Source organism: Adiantum capillus-veneris, chromosome 8 (assembly GCF_014529385.1).
Source record: "Adiantum capillus-veneris isolate H3 chromosome 8, ASM1452938v2, whole genome shotgun sequence".
Taxonomy (NCBI): Eukaryota; Viridiplantae; Streptophyta; class Polypodiopsida; order Polypodiales; family Pteridaceae; genus Adiantum; species Adiantum capillus-veneris.
This window is the reverse complement of record NC_140938.1, coordinates 137,414,869-137,440,354: the sequence shown is the minus strand read 5'-3', so window position 1 is coordinate 137,440,354 and position 25,486 is coordinate 137,414,869. Positions and strand designations below refer to the sequence as shown.

Below are 25,486 nucleotides of genomic sequence, written 5' to 3'. Positions count from 1 at the left end.
TCGCATTCTCTTCGAAGGATTGCGCTTGTGCTGGCCAATGCGTTTATGGATGTTATTTGTGACTCCGATATATCTCCTATCGTTCTTCGTGCAGCGTATACTGTAGACTATGTATTCTTCCCGCGACGCTGTTTTTTCTGGGGTGGAAGGCCGATGCTTGTCTCTAGTTGTTGATGAGTGTCTAAATCTGCAGTACATCCAGATTGGTTAGGTCAATAAAAAAATGACATTGCTGCGGAGAAGTGAATAGAAGCTAGTGATACTTGTTATCCATACTTGCCTTGGTCTGTTGCAACTGGCTCGTATGGGGAGGCTGGTTGTCCATAATTTATTGCCTTGTGTTCGCTGTAGTGCCATGCTACCTTCTGGATTGTGATAGGTGGATTAGTTGCGTCATGCGTGTGGTTTGCCGAAGTCATGAAATTTGTCAAGATACCGGCACATTTTTCTTGAGTGGCTTTTGAAAGTTCAGCCAAGTCAATGTTGTAACCAAACCGCAGATGCTCCATCGCGTACAATGTAATTCCTTCAGTTTTTGTGTCGAGGAGTTGTTGTGCTTCAACATTACGCAACATACTCTCATCATCCTCGTACTGGATATCAAGCTCTTCAAGTATTTTCTTCATGAGACCTACAGGATGCAGGAGCAAGCTTGTTAGCACTACACATAGAAGGCATTATATTTTCCTTTTCTAATAGTACCTATTGTCATCCTTTCTGTGTTTGGTGTGGCCATTGTTTGGTCTAGAGCTTTATATCTTGCGTCGCACTTGTTCATGAAGTTGCGACGTTCTTGAAAAGTATGGAGCCCCTCAATATACGCATGGGGTTTCTCGCCTGCTGAGTTTGCCAATCTCATCTTCTTAGTCGTGAGGTAAAATCTCTTAGGTTGTATCGCTGATTGCGTTTCCTTTGCGTTGTTCGTATATTGCTTGAAGAGCTGCACAGTAAAATGAGTGATTGATTTGCATGTGTCCACACAGGCAGATGCAAGATCAAAGAAGCGTGCAAAATGTACCGTGTTGTGATCCATTGTTTGATTCAGTTTCCTGCGCGTAAAAAAATTTATTTTGATGACCTCTTGTAGTATTTCTGAAGCATAAGATCTGACAAACGTTTAAACAAAAATGAATGAAGTGAAAAAGGGAAGAGCAGTAAATTTACAAAAGGTGGATCAGAGTGAGCAGGGGTGATAGGGAAGGTGTCTCAGCAATGCAACATATTGAACATGAGAAGTCCATAGAAGAGAAGACAAGCAGTTAAACAAAAATTCCTGCTTTATATAGAAGGCAGTTACAAGGCGATTTCATCTGTTTAAAAGAAACAGGAATTGATACTGAAGAGGGCGTAGGAAACATTCTCGGCTAGAAGTTCAAAAATCTAGATGGTGTGAACATCTCTGGTGTAGGTAGCTCTAGTAAATGTAGTCGGGTTCGCTCAGTGACGCGTGATAGCATCACGTATAGAAGACCAGGGGCGAAAATTTCTTTTACAATGAGCAAGACGTTGGAGTTGATCGTTGCGCCTTGGGACTTGTGTCCAATCATAGCATAGGCGAGAGCTAGTGGGAAAGTGGATTTATGGTACCAGTGCCCATTGAATGTCCGTCTGCTATGCTTTGACCGTCGAAGTGTAAGTTCCTGTTTGGATGTGTCGCTTTGATGCCTCCTTCTTCATCTTGGAGGATTTCGTCTACGCGACAAAGTGATCCATTGGCTGCTCCAATTGTTAAGTCTATGTTCTCTATTATCAGCGCCTTTGCTCCTTCTGCTATTCTGTCAATTGCGTGGAAGTCGGGATCTTCAAGCCATGCTTGGAGCTCAGGGACGTTGTGTGCGTTTGTCTTGAGGCCGATTTGGATGATGTGACTATGCCGATGGAAGCGTTCCAAGAGAAGGTTATTATAATATCGAGCGTCACTCTTGTGTGTGCAAATGATTGTCATATTCCTATCCATGTGTTGATCTATTTGATCCTGTGTTATGATGCGGTCACCGAGCGAATCGTGGATCTCTTTCTTTGTGGGGAGCCTGACTCTTATTGTATTGAGGAACTCTATGAAAGAGATATCTTTTGCATGGCGCACTGAGCAAGGCATAATGTACGTAGTAGCAGTGAACCAATAAGTGGAGCTTGTGATGTGGCATGAGTAGCAATGATCATTTTGATGCTTGCATACCGGCGGCAACTGTGCGAAATCACCGAACAAGAAGAGCTTTTTATCTTTGAATGGGTCTAGCAGTGTGTCGTTGGTGACATTCACAATTTGTTGTACTATGAGATCAAAAGTTTGCTTTGTCAACATAGAAATCTCGTCTATGATAATCGTGTCTGCTTATTTGATACTGACGTATCTATCATCAATTTCGGAGATTGACAAGGGATACTGCTGTGTGCACACCGGTATCTTGAATTGGTAATGGATAGTTGTTGCGATGCTGCTTAACCTCGTGGCCACTACACCAGTCGAAGCAGCGAGTGTGACAGTTTCCCCTTGCATTATGAGTTGGCTTGTGATATATCTTATGAGGAAGCTTTTGCCACTGCCAGGAGTGCCTGTGATCACATGCAGACCACCCTTTGCTGCTGTGAGCTTCTTGTAGATCTCTGCTTGTTCAGATGTCAGTGACGCGTTCTGGATGTTTTGAAGCTTGTTTAGAAGGGCAGAGATACGAGAAGTCGTGTCCTGTTGCTCGTAGTCTGTTTGCACATCTGGAGATTGAAATGAGGTAGCCTTTGTTGAGGATGTCTTCTGTAGTATCATGTTGTGAAATTGGTGTGTTTGATCTGTCGCGAGCATATTTCGTTGTGTATACTCTGTGATGTACATCTCAAGGTCCTCATCTGTCAGTATCAAATTTCTAAGTTTGCACTCAAGATAGTATGACTTGGACGTGTTCTCCGGTGACAGGAGCTGGGATTCGTTTCTAAAGGTGATGCTCTTTAGCAGCACGTTGTAAAAGAAAGCCTCTGGATGATGCCCTGGGTGGAAGTCTGTGAAACGGACTAGTCGGTGTTGCCGCTCCAGCGATTGGCCGTAGGTGTTCGCCTCCGAAATATTTTTTTTTCTTTTTTTCCCTTTGTCACTATGTAATTCTTGTGGAAGTTGTAGAACGTAAGATTCTCCAGACTTTGTGGTCGTGCGCAATACAGATCGACAGGGTGCAGCACGACATCATTGTTGTGAGAAATGATTCGTTGTCATAGTGCCGGGGGTGATGAGTCAACGTATTGGACGGTGTCACTCTTTGAAATGATTGGGATTTGCAAACAATTTAATGCCACTTCTGTTGCTGAGATAGGCTTCGACAGTAAAGAGGCTGAGATCAGCTTAAATTTCACAGTGTCAAGGCCACCTAGGCCTAAGCGCTCTGCATCTTCTGAGCGGATGTTGAGATGACCCATTGGTTCAGTTTTGAGTGTATACTTCAGGAGGTAATAGGACAATGATGAATTGGTGACCCACTGTATATTCATATGTGCACCCCATAGCAGAAGCAGTGTAGGGTGGTACGGTACGGCATTTCTGTCTTCATGCTAGGGCCTGAAGTATTGCCATCTGTGATTTTGTTCGTTGAAGACTGGGTTTGGATTTGGCTGTGCATGAAATGGAAAACCGTGTTTACATACTCCATCTCTTTGACCGTGGTAACAACTTGTACGGCACTTGTGAAGTTGTTTCCTGAGCACTAGTTGTCGGAGGCGGCTCACTTCTGGCAAAACCACAGTGCTGGTTTCTGGCGGGATGTATGCAGTTATCTCAGCAGATAGTTGCTCTTTGTCTTCTTCATGCATCCACAGTATGACATGAGCATGCAGTGATCCTCTATTTTGGACCTCATATCTAACCAAGTGGTGTTGCACACGGCCCAACACACCTTTCGCAAGTATATATTTGGACATAAGCATTTGGAATTTAGTGTGGAAGGTGAGGGCGCATTCGACCGGGCAGTTTGTCCAAGTGAAGGAGGCGTTCAAATGACGTGCAATTAGCTCGATCGTGTCAATCTCAGGCCATCTTGTGTCTGTGACCTCATCGGCAGTGAAAGTCAAGAAGAAATCAGGCATTCCCCATTCGTCCACCATTGCTATCAAGTCCTTTAGGTTCTTGCGGTGCCACGAGCAAGAGCCTGGCATGCTGGAAGGGGTGCTGTACCGAAGCACATGTCTCACAGTGTCCTCGTCAGTTGCTATACGATTGGCCTTCTTGTAGTTGTCAATGTCCCTTTGCAACAAGCTTGTGTGTGTATTGTTAGCCAACATAAGAGCCTGCTTTACTTGGTACATTATGAGAAGGTATGGCTTGTACAGGGTGTAAACGGAGAACAAAGTCGATGCACGTACCTTTACATATACACTGAAGTTGATTTTACCATCATATTGGCCTTTCCCGAAAGGAAACAGGAATGGAAACACTGCCGTCTCTATTGTGATGTCCTTCACGGAGCTTGCTGCAGCAGGCATGCCGTTGGGCTTGAAAGTAACTGTTCTCTCAAGAAATTGTTGACGGCCACGGAGCTGCAGAGAAGCAAATTCGTAAGTATCGCTAGCGGTGAATGCTCTTCTCCTGGCTGGTTCAACGATGTTTTCGATGATACCAAACATCAAACTCGTGTCAAGCTGCGCCATTAGTGCAAACGGTGCGTTGTCTTGTTGGTGCTGAATGATCTTGCTCACACTATCTTGACTTAGTATGTAGAGGCCAAGCTTCTTATTCGGTCGTTCAGCCATCGACATGTACTTCTGTAGTACGAAGTTGTTCTCAAGATTGAATGCAAGTATGTCTGCCACTTGTGATGTAGCTAGGTCTTGCTCTGTGAAGGTTGTTCTATGCTCTTTACTCCATGATAGCAGAGGGTTATCTAATATTGAACGTCTGTCTAGTGTACCACGTGCTATTGTTGTCACTGTTGAGATGGCGTTGATAGATATGTCAATGACGCTCAGTAGTTGTATGTGAAGTTGATTCCCGTTCAGTATTCTTCTTGTGTAGTCTGGAAGTAACGGCACACAATTTCTGCGACGTGCATTGAGTTCTCACAAGCGGAGCACTGCACCCATTGTGTTTCTATTTGTGTAGCCTATAAACTGGATACCAGTAGACTGCTAGCAAACATTGCAACCGATGTCTCATCTGGAGCTTGAGTACAATGAAAAGAGGCACTTCTTTGGATGAAAACTACACCACAAACAAAGCATATGCTTAAAGGTCTGAATGTCATTGCTATTTTTGAACTCCATCGGTGTACTAAATTGACGATATCAATCCATGATTGTGAGCATGGTAGAAATCTAGCCTACTTCTTCATTGAAGTGCGATGTCTGGCTTTCGATCTGCTGAGGTGTATCCTACGCTTTCGGTGATGGTCCATTGACGGCTTCAGTCAGACTCAATCTTAATGGTTCAATGCGATCAGAACCTTGTGATATTTAGTTACTAGTCACGGCTAAGCAACGGATAGTTCAAGCGTTTGAAACAACTATGTACCTGGTGCTGGATTGCGCTCTTGTGGGGTTTCAGACTGAGAAGAGGCAAGCAGTAGCTGAGTTCTTGAATGTCCCTTGCAAAGAATAAGTACGAAGTGTTAGAAAAGTAATAGCACAATGTTTAAGGTTCTGAGAGTAATCTCATTATTTGTATGTGTTCTTTATCTCTTATGTTATAGAAAAAAAAGAAAACGTGCTGGTGTCCCTGCATGGGGGATTTTGCACAGTCCTCCCCAATTTTTATAATACGAGGGAACGTGCCATTCCCACGGCAGCATGCAATTTTCGGTGTGTTCCTTTTTACGGTGTCCTCAGCGTTCAAGATTAAAATGTGGCACTTTGTACTCACCGCACGTTGGAATATGTCGCCGTTGCAAATGTAGAGGAGTCGCGTCCAAGTTTCTCTTGATCTGTCTGCAATGAAACACGGTAGAGTTAGGCCATAATTAGTTGCGCCTGCAGAAACGAGCTAAGTAAGGTAGTTGAAGGTGGACATACACACATAGCTTCTATAATTGCTAGTGAGACCCCTTTATCCTCAGCATGGACACCCCCTACCCGTGCATAATAACTCTACCCTCCTAGACGTTGCACAAGGTGGACATGGTCTCAAAACATCAAATTAGTTATCCATGCAAGATGCACTAGCAAGTAATGAAGATCTAAAGGACAATTGGCAGCATTGTGAAACGAGGAATCACCAACCAAACAATTAGAGTTGATAAGAGGGATTTGGTAGAAGTGTTGTGCGCTGTGACTAGCCTTGGTCTGCTAACGCCATCTGTGTACTCCATGGCCCTCAAGGTCCTCCAAATACTCTTACAGACAACATGCAGTATATCGTATTGCCCCAACGCTACTACCACACCCTGCATCATCGCCACAAACCCTAGAGCATTGAGTTTTAGGGTACCATGGCTCTGTCTAGTGGGTATAGTGGGCGAAGGTGGGCTCGGCAAAGAGACGGTCTTGGCTCACATTTTAGAAGAGATGCAACAATCTCAATGTGCATTGAATCATGTGTCACATGTGGAATTTGTGAATGAAAGCCCTCATAGTATGGGGATCAGAGAGACGCAATCATCCCTGTTGTGGCAATTAGGAGGTCAAGCCACATACTTCCAAAGTGTGCTGGCGGGGAAAGGAAAATTGAAAGAAAGGTTGGAAACTCTACAAACATCAGGAGCATATGTATGCATCGCCATCGACAATGTCTGTAGAGCATAAGACTTGGAAGATCTGCTCCCTGCAAGATTTTCAACTCTTCTGCCATCACTCCATATTTGCATCATAATCACATCATGAGCGACGAGTACAGTGGACATGCTGAGTTCTCACTGAGGGGAAATCCTCAGGTTCTAACATTCAAGCACCATATCTGCAGAGCCACGTGCACTCAAAAAAGAGGCGATTCACCTCTGGCTGCATCGTATCAATAGAGGTATTTTCCATGTACGTGGCAACGAGATCAGCAAACATCTTTCATTTGATATATGATGATTGCCTCAGACAAACAAATTACCCATAGCTGCTGAGAAAATCGATCTCGCAAATGTATAGCAGCACACTGGGAGTTCATGTTAAGGCCGATCAGAGTCACCCACGAGCATAAGTGAAGTGGTGTGACTTAACTTTCCACATGTGAGCAACAGAGACCAACATTACATCTCAGAAAAGCAACACACATACATAATTTGGAACTTGCATACATATACGTTATTGTATGCATAAAGACTCACAACCATCCGGCCATACCCAAACTTGTCAAAAACGACGAGGTCTTGTGATGAATCAGATGTATCTAATGCAAAATTGCTCAAGAGATTTTACAACAGACTTGTAGGCAGTCAATTTCGCAACCTTACAGATCTTTACAACCTTACAAAATTATGACTAAAACCAAGAAAAGAGGCCTTAATAGCTAAGCAGCAGATCGATATGCATAGATCTTGCCTACAGCGTGGAGGAGTGCGACAGCTACAATGAAGAAGACCATGCCGAGGACGAAGTTGGGGTTCATCTTGAAGCCAGGGACGTCGTCTGTGTAGAAACGCAGCATGTTGCTGCCGCCGACGCTTCCATTGCCAAGGGACGTGCTCCCGGCACCGCTTCCCCCAACCTTTCTCTTGCGAGCTCCCACGGTTCAAGTAGATGTCTAGGTTCTAGTAGATGTCTAGGTTCTTGCAGGCTTGGCATGAAAGTGTAGAGTGCGCAGGTGATGGAGAAGGTAGAAAAGAAGACTACACACACACACCAACACACATCGAGACACACACACACAATCGTTACCCTGTAGCAGCCATTCAACGAGCTGCTCTTCTCTTCTTCTTTTTTTGAACTATTATCCAAAGTATATTTACAACATAGTATAGTCAGTGTCCAGCCGCCCATAGCACAATGGGCATATTCTTTAACATCATATTCTTTAACACTCCCCCTCAAGCTGAGAGTGAGCTTGCATATGATGGATTCCCAATGCTTCACGAAAGTAGCAAAACTTCTCCTTTCCAAGAGCTTTTGTGAATATATCCGCAACTTGATCATTTGTCTTCACATACACCAAATCAATCTCATTTGCCAAAACTTTTTCTCTAATGAAGTGATAATGTACCTCAATGTGTTTAGTGCGAGCATGGTAGACTGGATTCTTTGCCAACATGATGCTGCTAATATTGTCACAATATATAATGACACTGTCAAGATAGTCAAAACCAAATTCTACCATAAGTACTCTCAACCATGACTCTTCACATGCTGCCAAAGCTGCTCCACGATATTCAGCTTCTGTACTTGATAATGCTACAGTTGATTGCTTCTTGCTACTCCAACTTATCATACCATTGCCAATGGAAAATGCATAACCACTTGTAGATCTTCTATCCATAAAATCTCCTGCCCAATCTGCATCTGTGTAACCATAAAGACAAAGTTTCCCATTCTTTTCATAAAACATTCCATAACTGACAGTGGCTTTCACATATCTCATAATCCGTCTCACTGCATCAAGATGACTTTTACATGGCTTTTGCATGAATTGACTCACAACACCCACTGCATAACTCAAATCTGGCCTTGTTATTGTCAAGTAAATAAGGCTTCCAACCATCTTGCGATACATAGTGACATCCTCAATGTAATGTCCATCATCAAACAACTTCACATTTTGATCAAGAGGTGTATCAACCGGTTTGCATGCTATCATTCCATACTTCTCAAGCATATCCAACGCGTATTGTCTTTGTATCATCCAAATTCCTGATAAAGTATTGACAATTTCAATTCCCAAGAAATATCTCAACTCACCAAGGTCCTTCATGTTGAATTCTCTCAACAAACTCTTCTTGACATGCAAAATTTGCTCAGCATGACTTCCAGTGAGAATCAAGTCATCAACATAGATAACAATAACGACGATCTCTCCATCAACATGCTTCAAAAATAATGAGTGATCAGCAATAGATTGTTTAAATCCAATCTTCTTCAAGAATCTGGTTATCTTTTCACACCAAGCTCTAGATGCTTGCTTCAAACCATACAATGCTTTCTTCAACTTACACACATAATATGGAAAGTCTGGATGTTGATAACCCTCTGGCTGTATCATATAAACTTCTTCTTCCAAGTCACCATTCAAGAATGCATTATCCACATCCATTTGCCGTAACTTCCAACCGAACATACTTGCCATTGCTATCACCAATCTGACTGTTGTCATCTTTGCAACTGGACTAAATGTCTCATCATAATCAAGACCTTTTGTTTGTGCATAACCTTTACCAACAAGCCTCGCTTTGTATCTTTCCACACTACCATCTGACTTGCACTTGACTTTGTATACCCATTTTGAACCAATTGCTTTCTTTCCACTTGGCAAGCGAACCAAATCCCAAGTGTCATTCTTCACAAGAGCATCCATCTCATCATCCATAGCTGACTCCCATTCTGATTTTCCAATTGCCTCTTGAAAACATGTAGGCTCTTTATGTTGCACACGTGAAACCATGTATGCATAATGTGTACGCATGTAACCGTTGTATGTCAATCTATCAACTGGATAACGTACCCTCTCTGATCTTCTCAACTGTGGTGCACTCTTCTCTTCAACTCTTGCATATGGGGGTACATATTTCTCAATATGCTTACTTCCAGGTGTCCTCAAATGTGGTAAATCATGCTCTTCATCGAGGCTTTCATCTCCAGAACTCTCTTCAACCACTTTCTTCTTGCCTTTCTCGTCTTGCTTCTTATCTCGCAAACGACCGCTCCATGGGTTGACACTTCCTGTACTCTCCTCTGCCATATGTGGTCCTGAAATAGTTCTTGTTGATGGTCCTGGCTTATCAACAACATGACGCACATTCTCTTGCTCTTCATACTCATCTTCTATCATCACTGGCTTTGGTTTATACCATGGTTCATGCTCACAAAATCTGACATCTCTACTGACATAAACTTGTCTTGTCGTAGGATCATAGCACTTGTAACCTTTCTTTTCAACTGGGTAGCCCAAGAATATACACTTCACTGCCTTTGGCTCCATCTTCTTTCTTGCTTCATTTGGTACATGAACATAGCAAACACATCCAAAAACTTTCATGTAGGAAACTGTTGGCTTGATCCCATAAAGTCTCTCATAAGGTGAAATTTCATGAATGGCAGCTGTTGGTGTTCGATTCATAATGTGTACTGCTGTATGAACTGCTTCAGCCCAATATGTTAATGGCATATTCATCTCATTCATCATGGCTCTTGCAATCTCTGCTATGACTCTATTCTTTCTCTCAGCAACTCCATTTTGTTGTGGTGTGTATCTGCAAGTAATCTGTCTTCTTATGCCTTGTTCACGTAAGTAATCATCAAAACTGTGTGACATGTACTCTCCCCCTCCATCTGTACGTAGACATTTAATTTGACAACCATTCTCTTTCTCAACCATAACTTTGAACTCCAAAAATACTTCAAATGCCTCTGACTTTGCCTTGAGAAAGTAAACCCATGTCATTCTGCTGTAATCATCCGTAAATGTGATAAAGTATCGACAACCATTTGGTGTAGCATGATCACAAGGTCCCCAAATATCTGAATGAACAATTTCCAAAGGACTCTGGCTAATTCTCCCCCTCTTTGGAAATGGTAAACGAGATTGCTTTCCAAATTGACAAGCTTCACAAACATGATCAAAATTCAATCTGCCAAACTTTGGTAATCCACGTACAATTTGATTTGATTGCATATGCTTTAATCTTCTAAAATTGACATGACCGATTCTCTTATGCCATAAATTTGCCCAATCATCTTGAGTGGCTGATTTGTTTGCATACATACCACTGTGTAAACATGGATCTCCAGCTTCCAATGAGAACAAGCGGCCTTTCTTTCTTCCACGTGCCAATATCTTGCCTGGTCTGCCGTTGTGAAACTCCTCTATGAAGCAGCCATAACGATTAAAACGGACTTGCAACCCTTGATCTGTCATCTGTCCAACTGATGCTAAATTCTTTGTGATTGAAGGCACATATAGAACATCTCCCAATGTGTTGTATGTCCCGTCTTTTTCTAGCAATGGAACTGAACCAACATGTGTAATCCGATGCATAGTATCATCACCTGTAGCGACAAACTCATCCTCTTCTAACTTCTCTTTTCTGTCAAACCATTCACCATGATATGTCATATGATTTGTGGCACCACTATCTAAATACCAATCATCTGTATGATGTGGCTCCACCATGCTTCCAACAACATGCTCCATAGGAAATAAATGTCCACTCGATCTATTGTCATATATATTTTGATCATGAGGATTGTATCCAGCAAAGTTTCCTCCATGTCTGCCATAACCTCGGCCTCTTCCACCACGATCACGATTTTGATTTAGCCTTGTGTAACATTCTCTTTCAAAGTGACCATAAATGCCACATCTGTTACAATATCCATCTCTTTGAGGATGTACAAATCGTCCACCTCCACGTCCACGAGTTCGGGCTCTCCCCCTGCCTCTTTGGCTATAATCGTTGTAACTTTGACTTTGTTGGTTTTGCCATTGACCTCTTCCAACATTGTTTCCACGACCATAGTTTCCTCTTCCACCTCTATTGTTTCCACGACCTCTAGAGTAAAAAACCTGATCTCTGGAATTGTTATTTGATGTAGAAGGACCTGACTTGCCTAACTTCACCTCTTCTTGCAAACAAAGGTTTACTAACTCTTCAAAATCAGGCATGTGTCCTCGAACAGATATAGATGTATCCAATGACTTGTATTCCGGTCCCAAACCATTCAATGTCACTGAAACTAAGTCATCATCTGGAACTTCAACATTAATGCTCGCAAGATCTTCCTGTATTTGCTTTATCTCTGTCACATAATCTGATATGGATCTATTTCCTCGCCATACACAATGTAACCTTTGCTTCAAGTGAACTTTTCGTGGTTCTGTATTGGAGCTGTTCATTCTTGCTAGTATCTCCCATGCTTCCTTTGGAGATTGAGCCTTCTTCACATGTGGTATAAAGAAGTCACTAATGCATAGTGAAATCCAATGCATCACTTTCCTTGAATTCTCGATCCACTTCTTGTAAGCTTCTACTCCTGCTTGCCATGTTTTATGTGCTTCAACATTCTCTCTATTTGGTTCCAAACCAACCTCTGGACACTCTTGTTCACCTGTAACATAATCCCATAAACCTTTGCCCATGATAAAGTTCTCCATCCTGTAAGACCATATGCTGTAGTTCTCTCTGGTCAGCTTCTCTCCAACAATCTGTGTGACTTGAGTTGAACTTTCTGCCATCTTCACTCTCTCAATTTCTTTCAAAGGATTTTGACAAAATTTCGGCAGAGTTTCGTTTGTATTTGGACAATATCTCAAGTGACAATCTCAACCAAAGTTCTCATAAACACTGACATAAAATCTCTCACTGCCAAGGGAAAATCCACTGACTCACTTTGCCACAGACTGACTTAGTACTATGCATAAATACTCTAAAACAATGTCCACATGGACCTGTATGCAAATGCAATCCATACGCTGTCCTGTACCACATATCCATACATCCACCTTCTTCCCATAGTCGTAAACGACATATGAGGTCTTTCGCGGGGCCAGTCGGGGGTTCGCTCCAGTACCTAATCCACCTTGCCAAGGTACCAAAGCTCCCAAGGCAAGGCTTCAAAAAACCTCACTCGACCCTCACAAAGGCTGCAGTTTTCCAAAATACATTGACCGCATATCCATACATAACCACAAAGTACTCAATCTGACAATATAACCGCCTCAACTTCTTCCCACAACCTTTCTTACATAGGCGGCTGTCCATAACGGACCCACAACAACCAAACATAATCTTTGATAACACAATATCATGATGCAGAAGCTCTATGTCGCTCTCCAAAACCTGTGTAAATGCTGAATTCTTCACCTGTAACCTGTAAATCTACTGCTGAGTGCAAAACTCGACATCTCCTATGCTTGTGTGAACTGGCTGTTTGCTGCAGAAAATTGCAGATTTTGGCAAATCTGAGTATGCCAATGCGTCCGGAACGCCCAAAAACATAAAGATAGACTCCTGGATCACTGTATTCCGAGTTCGGGTGAGGGAGTTATGACCAAAAAACCTCTCTTTTTTGCTGTTTTCCAGAGCTGCGGAAACCTGTGTGTTGACTGTAGCTCCTCAAACTGAGCTCTGATACCACTTTGTAGAGTGCGCAGGTGATGGAGAAGGTAGAAAAGAAGACTACACACACACACCAACACACATCGAGACACACACACACAATCGTTACCCTGTAGCAGCCATTCAACGAGCTGCTCTTCTCTTCTTCTTTTTTTGAACTATTATCCAAAGTATATTTACAACATAGTATAGTCAGTGTCCAGCCGCCCATAGCACAATGGGCATATTCTTTAACATCATATTCTTTAACAGAAAGATGCTTCAAGTAGATGTCTAGGTTCTAGCAGGCTCGGCATGAAAGATGCTTCGCGCAAGAAAAGCAACATACATACATACTTTGGAACTTGCATACATATACGCTATTGTATGCACAAAGACTCACAACCATCCGGTCAAACCCAAACTTGTAAAAAATGACGACGTCTCGTGATGAATCAGATGTATCCAATGCAAAATTGCTCAAGAGATTTTACAACAGACTTGTAGGCAGTCAATTTCGCAACCTTACAGATCCTTACAACCTGACAAAATTATGACTAAAACCAAGAAAAGAGGCCTTAATAGCTAAGAAGTAGATCAATATGCATAGATCTTGCCTACAGCGTGGAGGAGTGCGACAGCTGCAATGAAGAAGACGCTCATGCCGAGGACGAAGGTGGGGTTCATCTTGAAGCCAGGGACGTCGTCTGTGTAGAAACGTAGCATGTTGCTGCCACCGGCGCTTCCATTGCCAAGGACTTGCTGCCGGCACCGCTTCCCCCAAACCTTCTCCTGCGAGCTCCCACGGCTCAAGTAGATGTCTAGGTTCTAGTAGATGTCTAGGTTCTTGCACGCTCGGCATGAAAGATGCTTCAAGTAGATGTCTAGGTTCTAGCAGGCTCGGCACGAAAGATGCTTCGCGCAAGAAAAGCAACACACATACATACTTTGAAACTTGCATACATATACGTTATTGTATGCACAAAGACTCACAACCATCCGGCCATACCCAAACTTGTCAAAAATGACGACGTCTTGTGATGAATCAGATGTATCCAATGCAAAATTGCTCAAGAGATTTTACAACAGACTTGTAGGCAATCAATTTCGCAACCTTACAAATCCTTACAACCTTACAAAATTATGACTAAAACCAAGAAAAGAGGCCTTAATAGCTAAGCAGCAGATCGATATGCATAGATCTTGCCTACAGCGTGGAGGAGTGTGACAGCTGCAATGAAGAAGACGCTCATGCCGAGGACAAAGGTGGGGTTCATCTTGAAGCCAGGGGTGTCATCTGTGTAGAAACGCAGCATGTTGCTGCCGCCGGCGCTTCCATTGCCAAGGGACGTGCTGCCGGCACCGCTTCCCCCAACCCTTCTCCCTGCGAGCTCCCACGGTTCAAGTAGATGTCTAGGTTCTAGTAGATGTCTAGGTTCTAGCAGGTCGACATGAAAGATGCTTCAAGTAGATGTCTAGGTTCTAGCAGGCTCGACATGAAAGATGCTTCGCGCAGCCAAGACAAAGTTGGGAGGCAACTATATATATATATATATATATATATATATATATATATATAGAGAGAGAGAGAGAGAGAGAGAGAGAGAGAGAGAGAGAGAGAGAGAACCTGAGGCCTTTTCAACCGATTGAACACAAGGAATAAAGTGATGAGTAAACAAACGCCATTAGACAAAGCAGGTAGCAAAAAGAACCAGAGACCCATGCTACTCTGTAAAACTGTGGATAAGGGGGGGAGAGAGAGAGAGAGAGAGAGAGAGAGAGAGAGAGAGAGAGAGAGAGAGAGAGAGAGAGAGAACATGAAGCTGAGAGAGAACCTGAGCCTGGCTGTGAACTCTGAAGGGACCTGCGCACTGTGGAGAGCGTACTCGACGTAACTGCGCACTGTGGAGAGCGTTATTAGCTTTTGAGAACCTGAAGCTGAGAGAGAACCGAACTGTGGAGAGAGTTATTACTTCGTTATTAGCTTTTCACGGCGCAGAGCTTTTGTTTTAGCGCTGGAAATAGCTGCCAGCTTCACGGCGCAGAGCTTTTGTTTTAGCGTTGGAAATAGCTGCCAGCTTTTGACGGCGCAGCTTTTTTTTAAGCGTTGGAATAACTGCCACGTGGGTGAATGGGAGGGGAGAGATCTGAAAATCTCCACTATGCTAACGAAGTAACAAGCTTTGCATTATTATTATGAAGGCAGCGGTCACACGACCTCACCCGAGGCACAATTAGGCATAGTTATCGCGTCGCTTTTGTGATAATTGTGCCTTATCCATCATTGCACAAGACGGCCCCGGGGCCTCCACTGTGGTGTCTTTACCTCTCCTTTGGGCGAAGTAGCTCACACGAAGCTTTGAACAAATTCTCACAATAATTCCCACATTGTGACTTACCTCAACATCATGAGCGGATGAAGCTGCTTCTACCACATGTTTTTGGGGGGGGGGGGGAAGGGGGTCCCTCCACCTTTTACAATAGTATATATATAAATCAATATTATGAGGTTATTACAATGTGTGTTTGTTTTTGTCTTGCCCACGCAAGTGCAAAGGCCATGTTGATGTAGACTATGTTTGGCCTACATAAGGTCTGTGTATACTCTTCAAACTCTTGGGGACCATTGAATAAAGCTGGTTGTGAGCCATTGTGAACCATTGGATTAAGCATGTTGAACAACCTTGGCAAAGTTGATGTAGTGTTAAAGCAGGCACATATTGTGCATGAGAGCGGTCTGTATATTTTTTAATTTATTAATCCAATCTCAACTCACCTTCCATGAGCACTGCTCAAAAAAAGAGGGAATTACATAGGGTGGGTGAATCAACTTTGGCCTGCGTAAGCCTTAGGAATGCTCCAATTGTGAATAGTTGGATAAAGCTTGTACATTAACTGTGAATAGTTGGATAAAGCTTGTACATTAATGCCACACATGGAAAGTTAATAATGGCAAACTTTTTTGGTTTGTAAAGGGGGCATCAACTAGCCAGTGTCTCTCATGCAGGCCGATGTGACATCTATACTACTCTATTAAGGAGAAAAGAATTCAGGCAGACCTCTAAGCAAAAGAAAAAGCAGCATGTTGTACAAGCGAGGCCAGGGAGGAGAGAGCACCAGGGGCGAACCCTTTTCAGGCGTCCACGTGTCCAAGGCCACATCAGACAATAGATTGGATCTGCGGTGGGGGTCCAAAGAGGGAATCTCGAGGCGAATGGATGGCAGAAAAAAAGGGGCGCCGATCGTCACAGGCACAGGGATTCAAACCCTCGCCACCAACATGAGAGCCCAATGCACTAACTGCTATGCCCGCGATGGCCACGTTGACAAGTGGGCAAACCATAAAATGATAAATAAACTTGGACAAGCTTCCCGCATGTCCAAGTTTACTATACTTTGTCCTAGTTTACCCCTGAAATCAAGGGCTACGCGCGTCTTGTTCCTCGTGTCCTAGTTTCGTTGTCGTAGATCCTAGCGTTGGAGCTTCATTAAAGTGCCTGTGCCCTTTAGTGCTGAGAGGGGGGAGCCTTGAGGTAGAGCTACCTCAAAAAGACCGAGGAATGACAAACTCACCTTGAAACGGAGCCACCTTAGTGAGACGTGGGGATTACAAAGTCTCTCTCTCTCTCTCTCTCTCTCTCTCTCTCTCTCTCTCTCTCTCTCTCCATATCACACAGATGAGAAATAGTGCGATGAAAATCTCCCTCCACAATTAGAGCATAGACAAATGGCAAGTCCACCTAAGTGTAAGCTTAAGCTACAGGTCCCAAGCCGTTCACTCAATGTTTTTGTGCATGAAGTTGACGTGGAAAACAAATTCATGTTATCAAGAAATTGTGGGAAAAAAAAAACTTTTGTCATGCTTTGGGCAACATGTAGACCAATTGTGGTGTTGCTAATGATTTCCTAACTAGAATATAGGCCAACAAGAGAGGTCGAAGAAGCTTTGAGTTGTAATTTTTAGAAGAGGTGAAGTGATAGCTTTCTCCACAATGGACATGCAATCACCTATGCTTGCAACTTGAAGGCATGTGAAATTATACAACAGGTTGACACGAGTAAGAAAGTAAGAAAATTTATAATGAGATGGTTAGTGAGGGGCTCTTGGAAAAAAAGCATCGTGCTTCAAATGTTCTAGCTGATATGTTCTATTCAAATGTAGTCTCTTGGGAGACCCTCTAGAAATATATGTTCTAGTTGAATGTAAGCGAAATGTGTAGGGAGGGTTTCTATCCAAATGTAGTCTCTTGGGAGACCCTCTAGAAGTACATGTCTAGCAAGATGTGGTCAATACCTAGGATTTTTTAGGCAGAAGAAAGAGGAAGGCATCACAATAGATACAATCACATTTGTTCAACGTGCTTCATGCTTGTGGTCACTTAGGTCTAAACTTGCACTGAAAACGTGAGGGAAAAATATGGCATTGCACCAAACAACGAACACTACACTTGCATTGTTAATTGTGTGAGAGCACTACTCGAAGTGATGCCAGTAGTAGTTGCTATGTAGGAGAGACCTTTGAGAGTCTAATCATTGATTGCCAGAGAGCCAAAGAGGCAAGTCGTTGCACCTAAGAGGGGTGGACTCTAAGCATGGAAAAAAACTTTAGGCTATTTTCCAAGGATGCAAAGTGAGGGATTCTCTCCAAATGATTGTACAACACGTAAAGAGGCTTCCCAAGAAGGAGAGAGTTGTTGTGGCTAAAGAAGAAGAACAAGTTCAAGCAATGGTAGGCAAGATGTATTGGATGCTCATCAAAGGGAAGAGCAGCTGCAGTTACCTATGGATTGCACTGGAGAGTTCCTTGGATACGGGTCCTTTTGAGCAGGTATGCTTGGATGCTGAGGTTGATTGGGGGTTTGATAACTCGGTGGGTGAGATAAATAAAGAATCACAAGTACTTGGTGAGAAGGCTTTAGCTAGGATACATGTTAAAGGTAGTTGTGTGCTTTGTCCTCCACTAGATAAGGAAAATTTGGAAGAGCAGGTACATGCGGTTGATCTACGATAAGTAATGGTAGACCCCTATGAGCAGGTGGTGCTAGTAGATCTTTAAGGGCCAGTTGAAGATGGCAAGATCGATGATGCTGGAAATGGGTGCTTTGCAAGTGAGAAGACAAGCATGGAGCCAAAGATGAAAGTGCGTCATGTGCTGCAAATGCGCTCTATAGCAACTGATAAAAATTCCCAACTTGGGGCCAAGATTTCAAGGAGTTTTGTGTGTGGTGGTTGAAGGGGATGCTGATAAGTGCAGCTGTGAAGTGGGTTGTCGAGCAGGTGCATGATTTTCTTGAGGAGGATCTCACTTTATATGGTTGGGAGGGAGGGCATGGTATGTTCAGTGTGAATGATGATGTGCACTCGGTGAGTGACAGTGTGTTTGGTGGTGTTTTTATGGAAGTGGACAGTATGCCTATCGATGCTCGGAGCGGTGGAGATATGCTATGGATATATTATGTAGATGATGGTTGTGCGATGGGATGCAGCATTATGAGTGGCTGTTGTAGGTGGACGGGTGAGACCAAATACAGGTGTTCGCCCAGGTGGTAACCATGTTGTAATACAGGGGATTGGGCAACCTGCTTGAGCAAGTGCGATGGGTGTTAGAAGATAGCTTTTATACATATCGTTGTGGTTTTGGTTGCCAATTTGGTGTTGCAATTTTTTAAGGTGCAGTAAACATGTCTGTGATTGAACATAAATGTTCTACTAGGGTGTGGTCAATGATGGTGCATCCAAAGTTGGTATGTGCTGGAAAGTGTGCTATGCAGTGATGTGTATGGTGACATGTGCATGGTAAAGGGCTAAAGATAGTTTAGGAGACCAAGACAGTGGCAACAAAAATGTATGCTTAAAGTGGTTTTTAGGCCAGGGGGGACTCCAAATTGGGATAATCGGGATGGAAGTTCAAGGTGTCCAAAATGCAGGGAATCTGTCTTGGAATGTAGCACTTAGATGCTCTAGAAGTTGGTCCAGACAACTCATCAAACGGGGCCATGGTGGGAAAGTTATGCCAGTCCAAAGTTAGAAGGCTTTGCAGATCCCCGCCGGATAGGGAAGATCAGGACACATGGCCAAGGACACATGGATAGAGCTGTCAGCAGATAGAATTCAAAAGCTTGAGTTGTGGAGCATGCTTGTTCTTTTGGCTCGCCAATCAGAGCTCATATGGGCAAGTTATGGACCGACGAATTTTGCATGGGGCAAGTTCTAAGATATTTTTTTTGTCTCGGTAGGCATGTCGACACGGATCTTTTTTTATTTACCTAAGTTCTAGAAGGTTGCATGCCATGGGTGGAGTTGGTCAAAATTCATGGCTTGTCGATCGGAGTCATGGGCACCAAGATACGCCTAGTTTAAGTTGGCGAGCAATCACGACGAAAAAGAATCGGGTGTTTTTTCTCATTTTTTGAAAGTGTCATTCGAGGGCATGAGATGGTCAAATTATGGTAAAGTTCTCAAGATCTAGAATCAGCAAGATGAAGTTATGGTAGGGCTGAATGGGAACCTGAGAAATACATGTAGTTTGCGAGCACCGATGGTGTGGGGGAACATGTGCTGAAAATACCCCCTTGGTTATAAATGAAAAGGAGACGTGGCTGGAGTTTGCAAGAAAAGGGCAGGTCCAATACTGAAGGGGAGGTGAGAAAGGGAAAAAGAAGGGGTTTGTGAAGTTAAAAGGGAACAACGCTATTGCTTGCAGGAGGCGCATGTGTTGCACGACAAGAGCTTCTTTTGCTTTGGCTCTATCGAGGGTGAAGCAAGCCCAAGGAGGGGTTTTTCAAGGAAGTGTTTTCGAGCGATGGGAGCTCAAGGGAAGAGGGAGCTCGTGTGTGTGTGCTTCTGCAACAAAGGCAGGAGGAGGGAATCTCCATCGCAAGTCAAATTCTCATGCATGTCGAAGTTGTGCCAACATAACCGGTTGTACTCGACTGTCTTAAGTAATAAAAAGCAATCATTGTCCGCGTTTTGGCATCTTTCCCATCTCTATTCTGCTACTCTTGTGCTTGTGTATGCGGTTTCAAGTGTGTGTTTGTAGGCAAGTGTGCCCCCATCGAATCGTCGGTGTCTTGTGACAAAGAGAGAGAAAGAAGATCTTGGTGTGTGTGGGTGTGTGTGTGTGTGTGTGTGTGTGTGTGTGGGAAGCTGTGGATTGTGCAGTGCGGAGCGTGTGTATTGAATTGTGGTTCGATACAGTGTGGTTGAGTTGAGATGCATACAGGCGGTGGTCTGCTAGTAGGAATGTGCTTTTTGAATATGTTTTTCAAGAGGGCAGGGGTGTTGGGAATACCCTGAGCTATATAGGGGCATTTGTTTGTGTGTTGGACATGTTCCTCATTCCCCCTCTTCAACGGTTTGAGAGATACAACCAAAGCACTGTTCCTACCACCTACATGACGTGAAACAAAAAGCACTTTTTATACACATACGTGATCATAAATACATTGTGTGCATAAATCAGCATGCTAAACATGATGAAACAATCATGGAGCATCCTTGTACACATCCGACAAGTCCATACATGGCCTTTTATGTGAAAAAGAGAGCATCGAGAGGGTAGTTACTCATGATGTCATATGGTACTTTCCCTTGATAACACCCCTACACGCGTAGGTAACCTTATATAGGAAACGATTAATAACTCGAGCGTGGGTCCAAAATAATGTACAATGGGCAGCAAGTTGTATTTTGGCCATAACTCATTGCTTGTGCGGAAATTTCACATGACACCCAAGAGAGAAAATGTTATAAAAAATGATATGTTTAATCTTTGGTTTAAATGTTTTGACCTGATTCATAGCGGTTTGAGAGATATGGCCAAAACAGTGTTCCTAACGTCTACATGATATGAAACAAAAGATGCTTTTTATGATGCACATAAGCGACCATAAATAAACCCTGTGTATAAATCCACGTGCTAAACATGATGAAATAATCACGAATTATCCTTGTACATATCCAACAAGTCCATTCATGCCCTTGTATGTGAAAAAGCAACCATCCAGAGGGTAGTTACTCAGAAAACAAAGTAGAGAGAGAAAGAGATGATGGCTATGGAGTTTAAAGCTTCCTACCGTGCTTTAGAAGTAATTACCAACTGTCAAATGGCTTCTTGCTTTGCCGAAAGAGAGCAGTGATGAGAGATTTGTAAAGGTTTTTGCAACGAAGTCGTTGAAGAACGCGTATACCATGAAAAGAGAAGAGAAGATAATAAGAAAGTAGAGAGAGAATTTTTTCCTTTTGCTTCTATCCGCAAACAAGAGAGAAGACCTTATGGAGATAGTGATGGAGAGCTTGCACCACTATGTATAATACATATGTATTTCCATGCAATAGTAGACGCAATTGTCGACACTGAAAACTGAGCACTCTTGACCAATTTGTAACTTCCCTGCTAGGCTAGTGCTGCCCAAGCTGAGACAGGTGCCCCCTCTTTCGCTTGGATTAGCTGCAATCTTTTGGAGATTTTTCTAAAAACACGACACTGCTTTTGGTGGTCAACTCTCAACCCTTTCCCTTCAATTTTGACAACAAAAATAAATCAATTGGATAGTGCCTGGACATCTAATGTGACCATGACTAAACTATGATGCACACTGATGGCCCGATATAATTATGACTTTTTCGTACTGCCCCAACGTATTTACAATGCCGTTTTTTATAGAAATAATTCTCGCATAAATTTTGTTTAATCTTGTTTTTTTATTGGATGGTTGTTTTTCTATCCAATGGTGAATAAAAATAATATTTTATTTTTAGATCATCCTAAAAAATATGTTGCTTTTTTAAAAACGCCAAAAAGTGCAAAAAGCTAAAAATAGTGTTTAAAAAAAGGTAAAATTTTCTAAGTTTGAACCACAGGTTTTCCTTGTCCACTTGACCAAGGAAGTGGACTTACTTTTCACTAAAAAGCATCATAGCATCCTCGAATTCCTAGATTAAGGATCCATCCCTACGTTTACAAAAAAGCACCAAAAGGCTTTAAAAAGCAAATTGTCCTAAAACCAAACCGAACATTCCTCTAACCTATTAGAACATGAAAACAACCTTGCTGTTAATTTTAAAACCTCTTTTGGAAACCACATTCTAAAGGCATTTACCATGCATTAATGCACGATGCTAATTGGTATAGCTCACTCAACAAACTATGAAAGAGGCACTGGACGGAAAAACGGTGGGAGGGTCATAGAGAAGATCTGGAAGCCAAGGTCGCCTCAATATATGAAGAAAATTCTATAGAAAGTGACGTAGTGAGCTCTGCCGACGGGCGTAAAGATAAAAGAAAGAGAAATCGGGTCCGATCGTTGCTCGGGGTGTAGAATAGCTAGTGAAGACCTAGCCCACCTTTTCATAGGATGTCGGGCAATCAGTGGCATGGTTGGGAAAATATGCAAGTGGATTCAAAGGACATGGCAAATTAAGTTCTTCAAGACTGATCTGTTCTTTGGTAGTAACAGGTTGGGAAGTCCTGCTCTTCTTGTCTGCAATCAAATAATCAGGTACTACTTCTTTCACCATATTTGGAAAGCAAGGAACCGCCGCGTGTTTGAGGGGGTTCTGGTTGTGGCAAGCTTTTGTGACATCATACAAGAGAGCAGAGTAACGATCCACAAGATCGGAGGCAAACAAGCCTTAGAGGACTCAAACAAGCCTCAGAGGACTGGTCTAGACCAATACATGTCATGATGACATCTTGTAATAAGTAAAGCCTAGGAGTGGTTTCTATGTCAAGCAAAAACTTTGTAATCCTTTGACTCTCAAGGCTCGGTCTGAGCTCGAGGTTGGTGTATATATATATATATATATGATGTTCTTAATACTATCCACTCGCAATTGTGAGTTTTGCCAAAAAAAAAAAAGACAATTTTACTTTTTCATGTAAGAATGACTTAAAAGGCTATGAAGGACCGAATTAAGCAATTTTTCATGTGAGAATGACTAAACAAGGCTACGAATGACCGAATTAAGCAAGGTCTTAATCGTATTTAATCATAGATGCTAGTGTAATTCAACATTTTTATCAAGTACATGCCGTTGGTATTATAAATTGTTTGAAATAGTTCATCGTCTTTGTGAAATATTTAGAAGATTATTCTTCCTGTCGTGCATACCTCCACAAGGCATAATGGACCGTCTCTGCGTCATTGTTATGTATCCACCAACCAAAGCAACAATTGCTCTTATGATTTGATTGACCCTTAAAGAAAGCATGCGGTGTACTTTTACTTCCATAAACAAGGGAGGGCTTTGATAATTGGCCAATACATTGAGGATTATTGAAAAGGACCTTGTCGTGGAAGTGCATCAAAGCTCTCCTTACTACTGGCACCTTTATGCCATCATGACATATATAGGTGCCACAAGTGTTTGGAACATGCTTTGCATCTCAAGATGCAGAGTTTGTGGGGGGCCAATCGGGGACGAGTGCATCTTGAATCAAAGTCATCTCTGCCTTACCTCCATACACTTTGGGAATGTTGTCGGCACCGAACTCCTCGATGAGGGAGTCACTCGTTCCATTGCCATCGAGAAAATAAATCTAGATTCAGGAAAAAAAAGGGGCAGCAATTATTTTAGTCTTGAAGGGGGCAAAACATAAGTAAAGTAAAGCTTTGAGAGAAGCCAAACTACACATTCCCCTAATTTGCCAAAGAACAAGACTTCTAAGTTCTCTCACACAATAGGGATTTTCCGTGTAACATCTTGTTAAGAGGTTCAGAAGGCCAGCAAAAGAAGTATGAGGCAATCAAATGTCTCGGAATCAGGTGGGTACATGAGAGGCCGAGAAACCTGATTGCCCCAAAAGAAATGTGTGTGTGTGTGTGTGTGTGTGTGTGTGTGTGTGTGTGTGTGTGTGTGTGTGTAGAAGCCAGTACCTTTTCTCGCGTCACTTTGTCAATAAACGGTGATGCCATTTTCCAGAAAGATGTGAAAATTGAGGGCACCTTCACGAAATACATCCTCGACAATCTCTCCGGGTAATACTTCTGAATTGACAATGAAGCCACACACTTCAAATCTAAGCTCACAGCTGACAAAATGAAACAAGCCCAGAAGCAAGGTACCTGCCAGAGCTGGAGGCTCGAGAGAAGAGACTTAATATCCATGTTTTTGTATCCAATTCCTTCCAAATCCACAATCACTGTGTACTTTTCAACGCCGGCTGGAGCACTGAAGAGAACCCGTGCAAACAAGATTCAGGTCATAGAAGCTGCATATGGCTCATGATCTAATGTTACACTACTGGCTTACACTGTCAAATATGTATGTACCTGGCTATGGTTTTGTCCAATGTATACACCACAAACCCTGGTTCAACAAGCAAGATTGAAAGACAAACATCAAGAGTATGATGCCTATGTGCATGTGTGCCTGCATGAATGTCTTACTCTTGAATTCTTGGAAATCGGTCCTGTTGCCGAGATGATGGCGAGCAATCATGAAGAGAAGAGGGTGGCCCGTCTTCTTGGAGACGCCCTGCAGAAAGGCCTTGCCCTGGGCCAGCTCACTCTCTATTTGGCTCTCAGGGATGAATCCGAGAGGTACAAAGGAAGCCCTCCATGTCTGCTGCTCGGCCAGCATTTTGGCTGCGCGAGGGACATGCATTGCACGCGCACGCAAGAATCTCAGAAGCATGGCGTTATCTATTCCCTGCATACAGTTGAGCGATTTCATGCCTGCGCAGGATAGGGAGGGACGGCGGGGGCGGGACTAACCTGCATGGAGATGCCTTGCGCGAGGAGAGAGGTGCGCATCTCGGAGAGCTTCGTCTTCACGCCATCGGCCATGCTCCTTGGAGCTTGCTGCTCCTGGTCTACTGCAAAGGTAGCAACGCCGCACCGACTACTACGGACATTTTAGGAGAATCTAAGTTGTTCATTTTCAAGGCAGTGGTCACGCGAGGCAGTTATCAGTTACTTTCGTAATGGATGGCCATAGTAGAGAGTAGAGACCTCTAGATTCTAGAAGTAGTAGTAGTAGGTGATTTGACTTCTATATGTCACATCTCTTGTTATGCATGGGCTTTAGCCCATCCACATTTACATTACATGACATGACATTTCATTACAATGAACTTGAAACCCTGCATGGATTCACGGTGCATGCACATTTGCACAGCTTTTATCCATTTGCCATACCACATGGCTTTTGGCCTCTTCCATGAGATGCTGCCTACACCATTGCATTTAACCATTTTCACTTATTCATATGTCAAGCTCTATGCTATAATTTGAGCTCTTTTGCATGGTTTTTCTCTTATTTAGTAATCATCATTCTATTGTGGAGTTGCTCATGATTATCTTCATTATGAACGGGTCTTTGCTTAATCCCCCATAGCTCTA

At 42.9% G+C, this 25,486-nt stretch overlaps 2 protein-coding genes across 3 annotated transcripts; both read right to left on the bottom strand.

The window, feature by feature from the left end:
• Positions 1–884: 884 nt before the first annotated feature.
• On the bottom strand, positions 885–6,812 carry LOC147453030 (uncharacterized). The gene is made up of 5 exons (XM_086519068.1): positions 6,666–6,812; positions 5,837–5,901; positions 5,489–5,561; positions 1,019–1,049; positions 885–940 (listed from the first exon to the last, which is right to left on the bottom strand). The coding sequence occupies exons 1-5, from the start codon at positions 6,810–6,812 to the stop codon at positions 885–887; spliced, it is 372 nt and encodes a 123-aa protein (XP_086375194.1).
• A 16,495-nt stretch (positions 6,813–23,307) lies between these two features.
• On the bottom strand, positions 23,308–25,016 carry LOC147453029 (uncharacterized). 2 transcript variants are annotated; one of them, XM_086519066.1, is made up of 6 exons: positions 24,860–25,016; positions 24,533–24,794; positions 24,416–24,452; positions 24,209–24,314; positions 24,020–24,130; positions 23,308–23,682 (listed from the first exon to the last, which is right to left on the bottom strand). In XM_086519066.1, exons 1-6 carry the CDS (start codon positions 24,929–24,931, stop codon positions 23,530–23,532), a joined length of 741 nt encoding a protein of 246 aa, XP_086375192.1. In that variant the 5' UTR covers positions 24,932–25,016; the 3' UTR covers positions 23,308–23,529. The 2 variants fall into 2 exon arrangements, with proteins under 2 accessions (XP_086375192.1, XP_086375193.1); XM_086519067.1 differs by having other exon boundaries at positions 24,533–24,787; positions 24,860–25,014.
• Positions 25,017–25,486: the final 470 nt, after the last annotated feature.

Bases quoted from the DNA above. Each gene is read 5' to 3' on its own strand.
- LOC147453030 (XM_086519068.1), bottom strand. From the start codon at position 6,812: ATGTCCACTGTACTCGTCGCTCATGATGTGATTATGATGCAAATATGG. The intron at 5,562-5,836 runs GTGAGTACAAAG...ATTCTTTGCAAG, and splicing joins GCGACATATTCCAACGTGCG to GGACATTCAAGAACTCAGCT. The intron at 941-1,018 runs GTACATTTTGCA...TTTACTGTGCAG, and splicing joins AAACAATGGATCACAACACG to CTCTTCAAGCAATATACGAA.
- LOC147453029 (XM_086519066.1), bottom strand. From the start codon at position 24,931: ATGGCCGATGGCGTGAAGACGAAGCTCTCCGAGATGCGCACCTCTCTC. The intron at 24,453-24,532 runs GTAAGACATTCA...TTGTTGAACCAG, and splicing joins CGATTTCCAAGAATTCAAGA to GGTTTGTGGTGTATACATTG. The intron at 24,315-24,415 runs GTACATACATAT...GGTTCTCTTCAG, and splicing joins TTGGACAAAACCATAGCCAG to TGCTCCAGCCGGCGTTGAAA.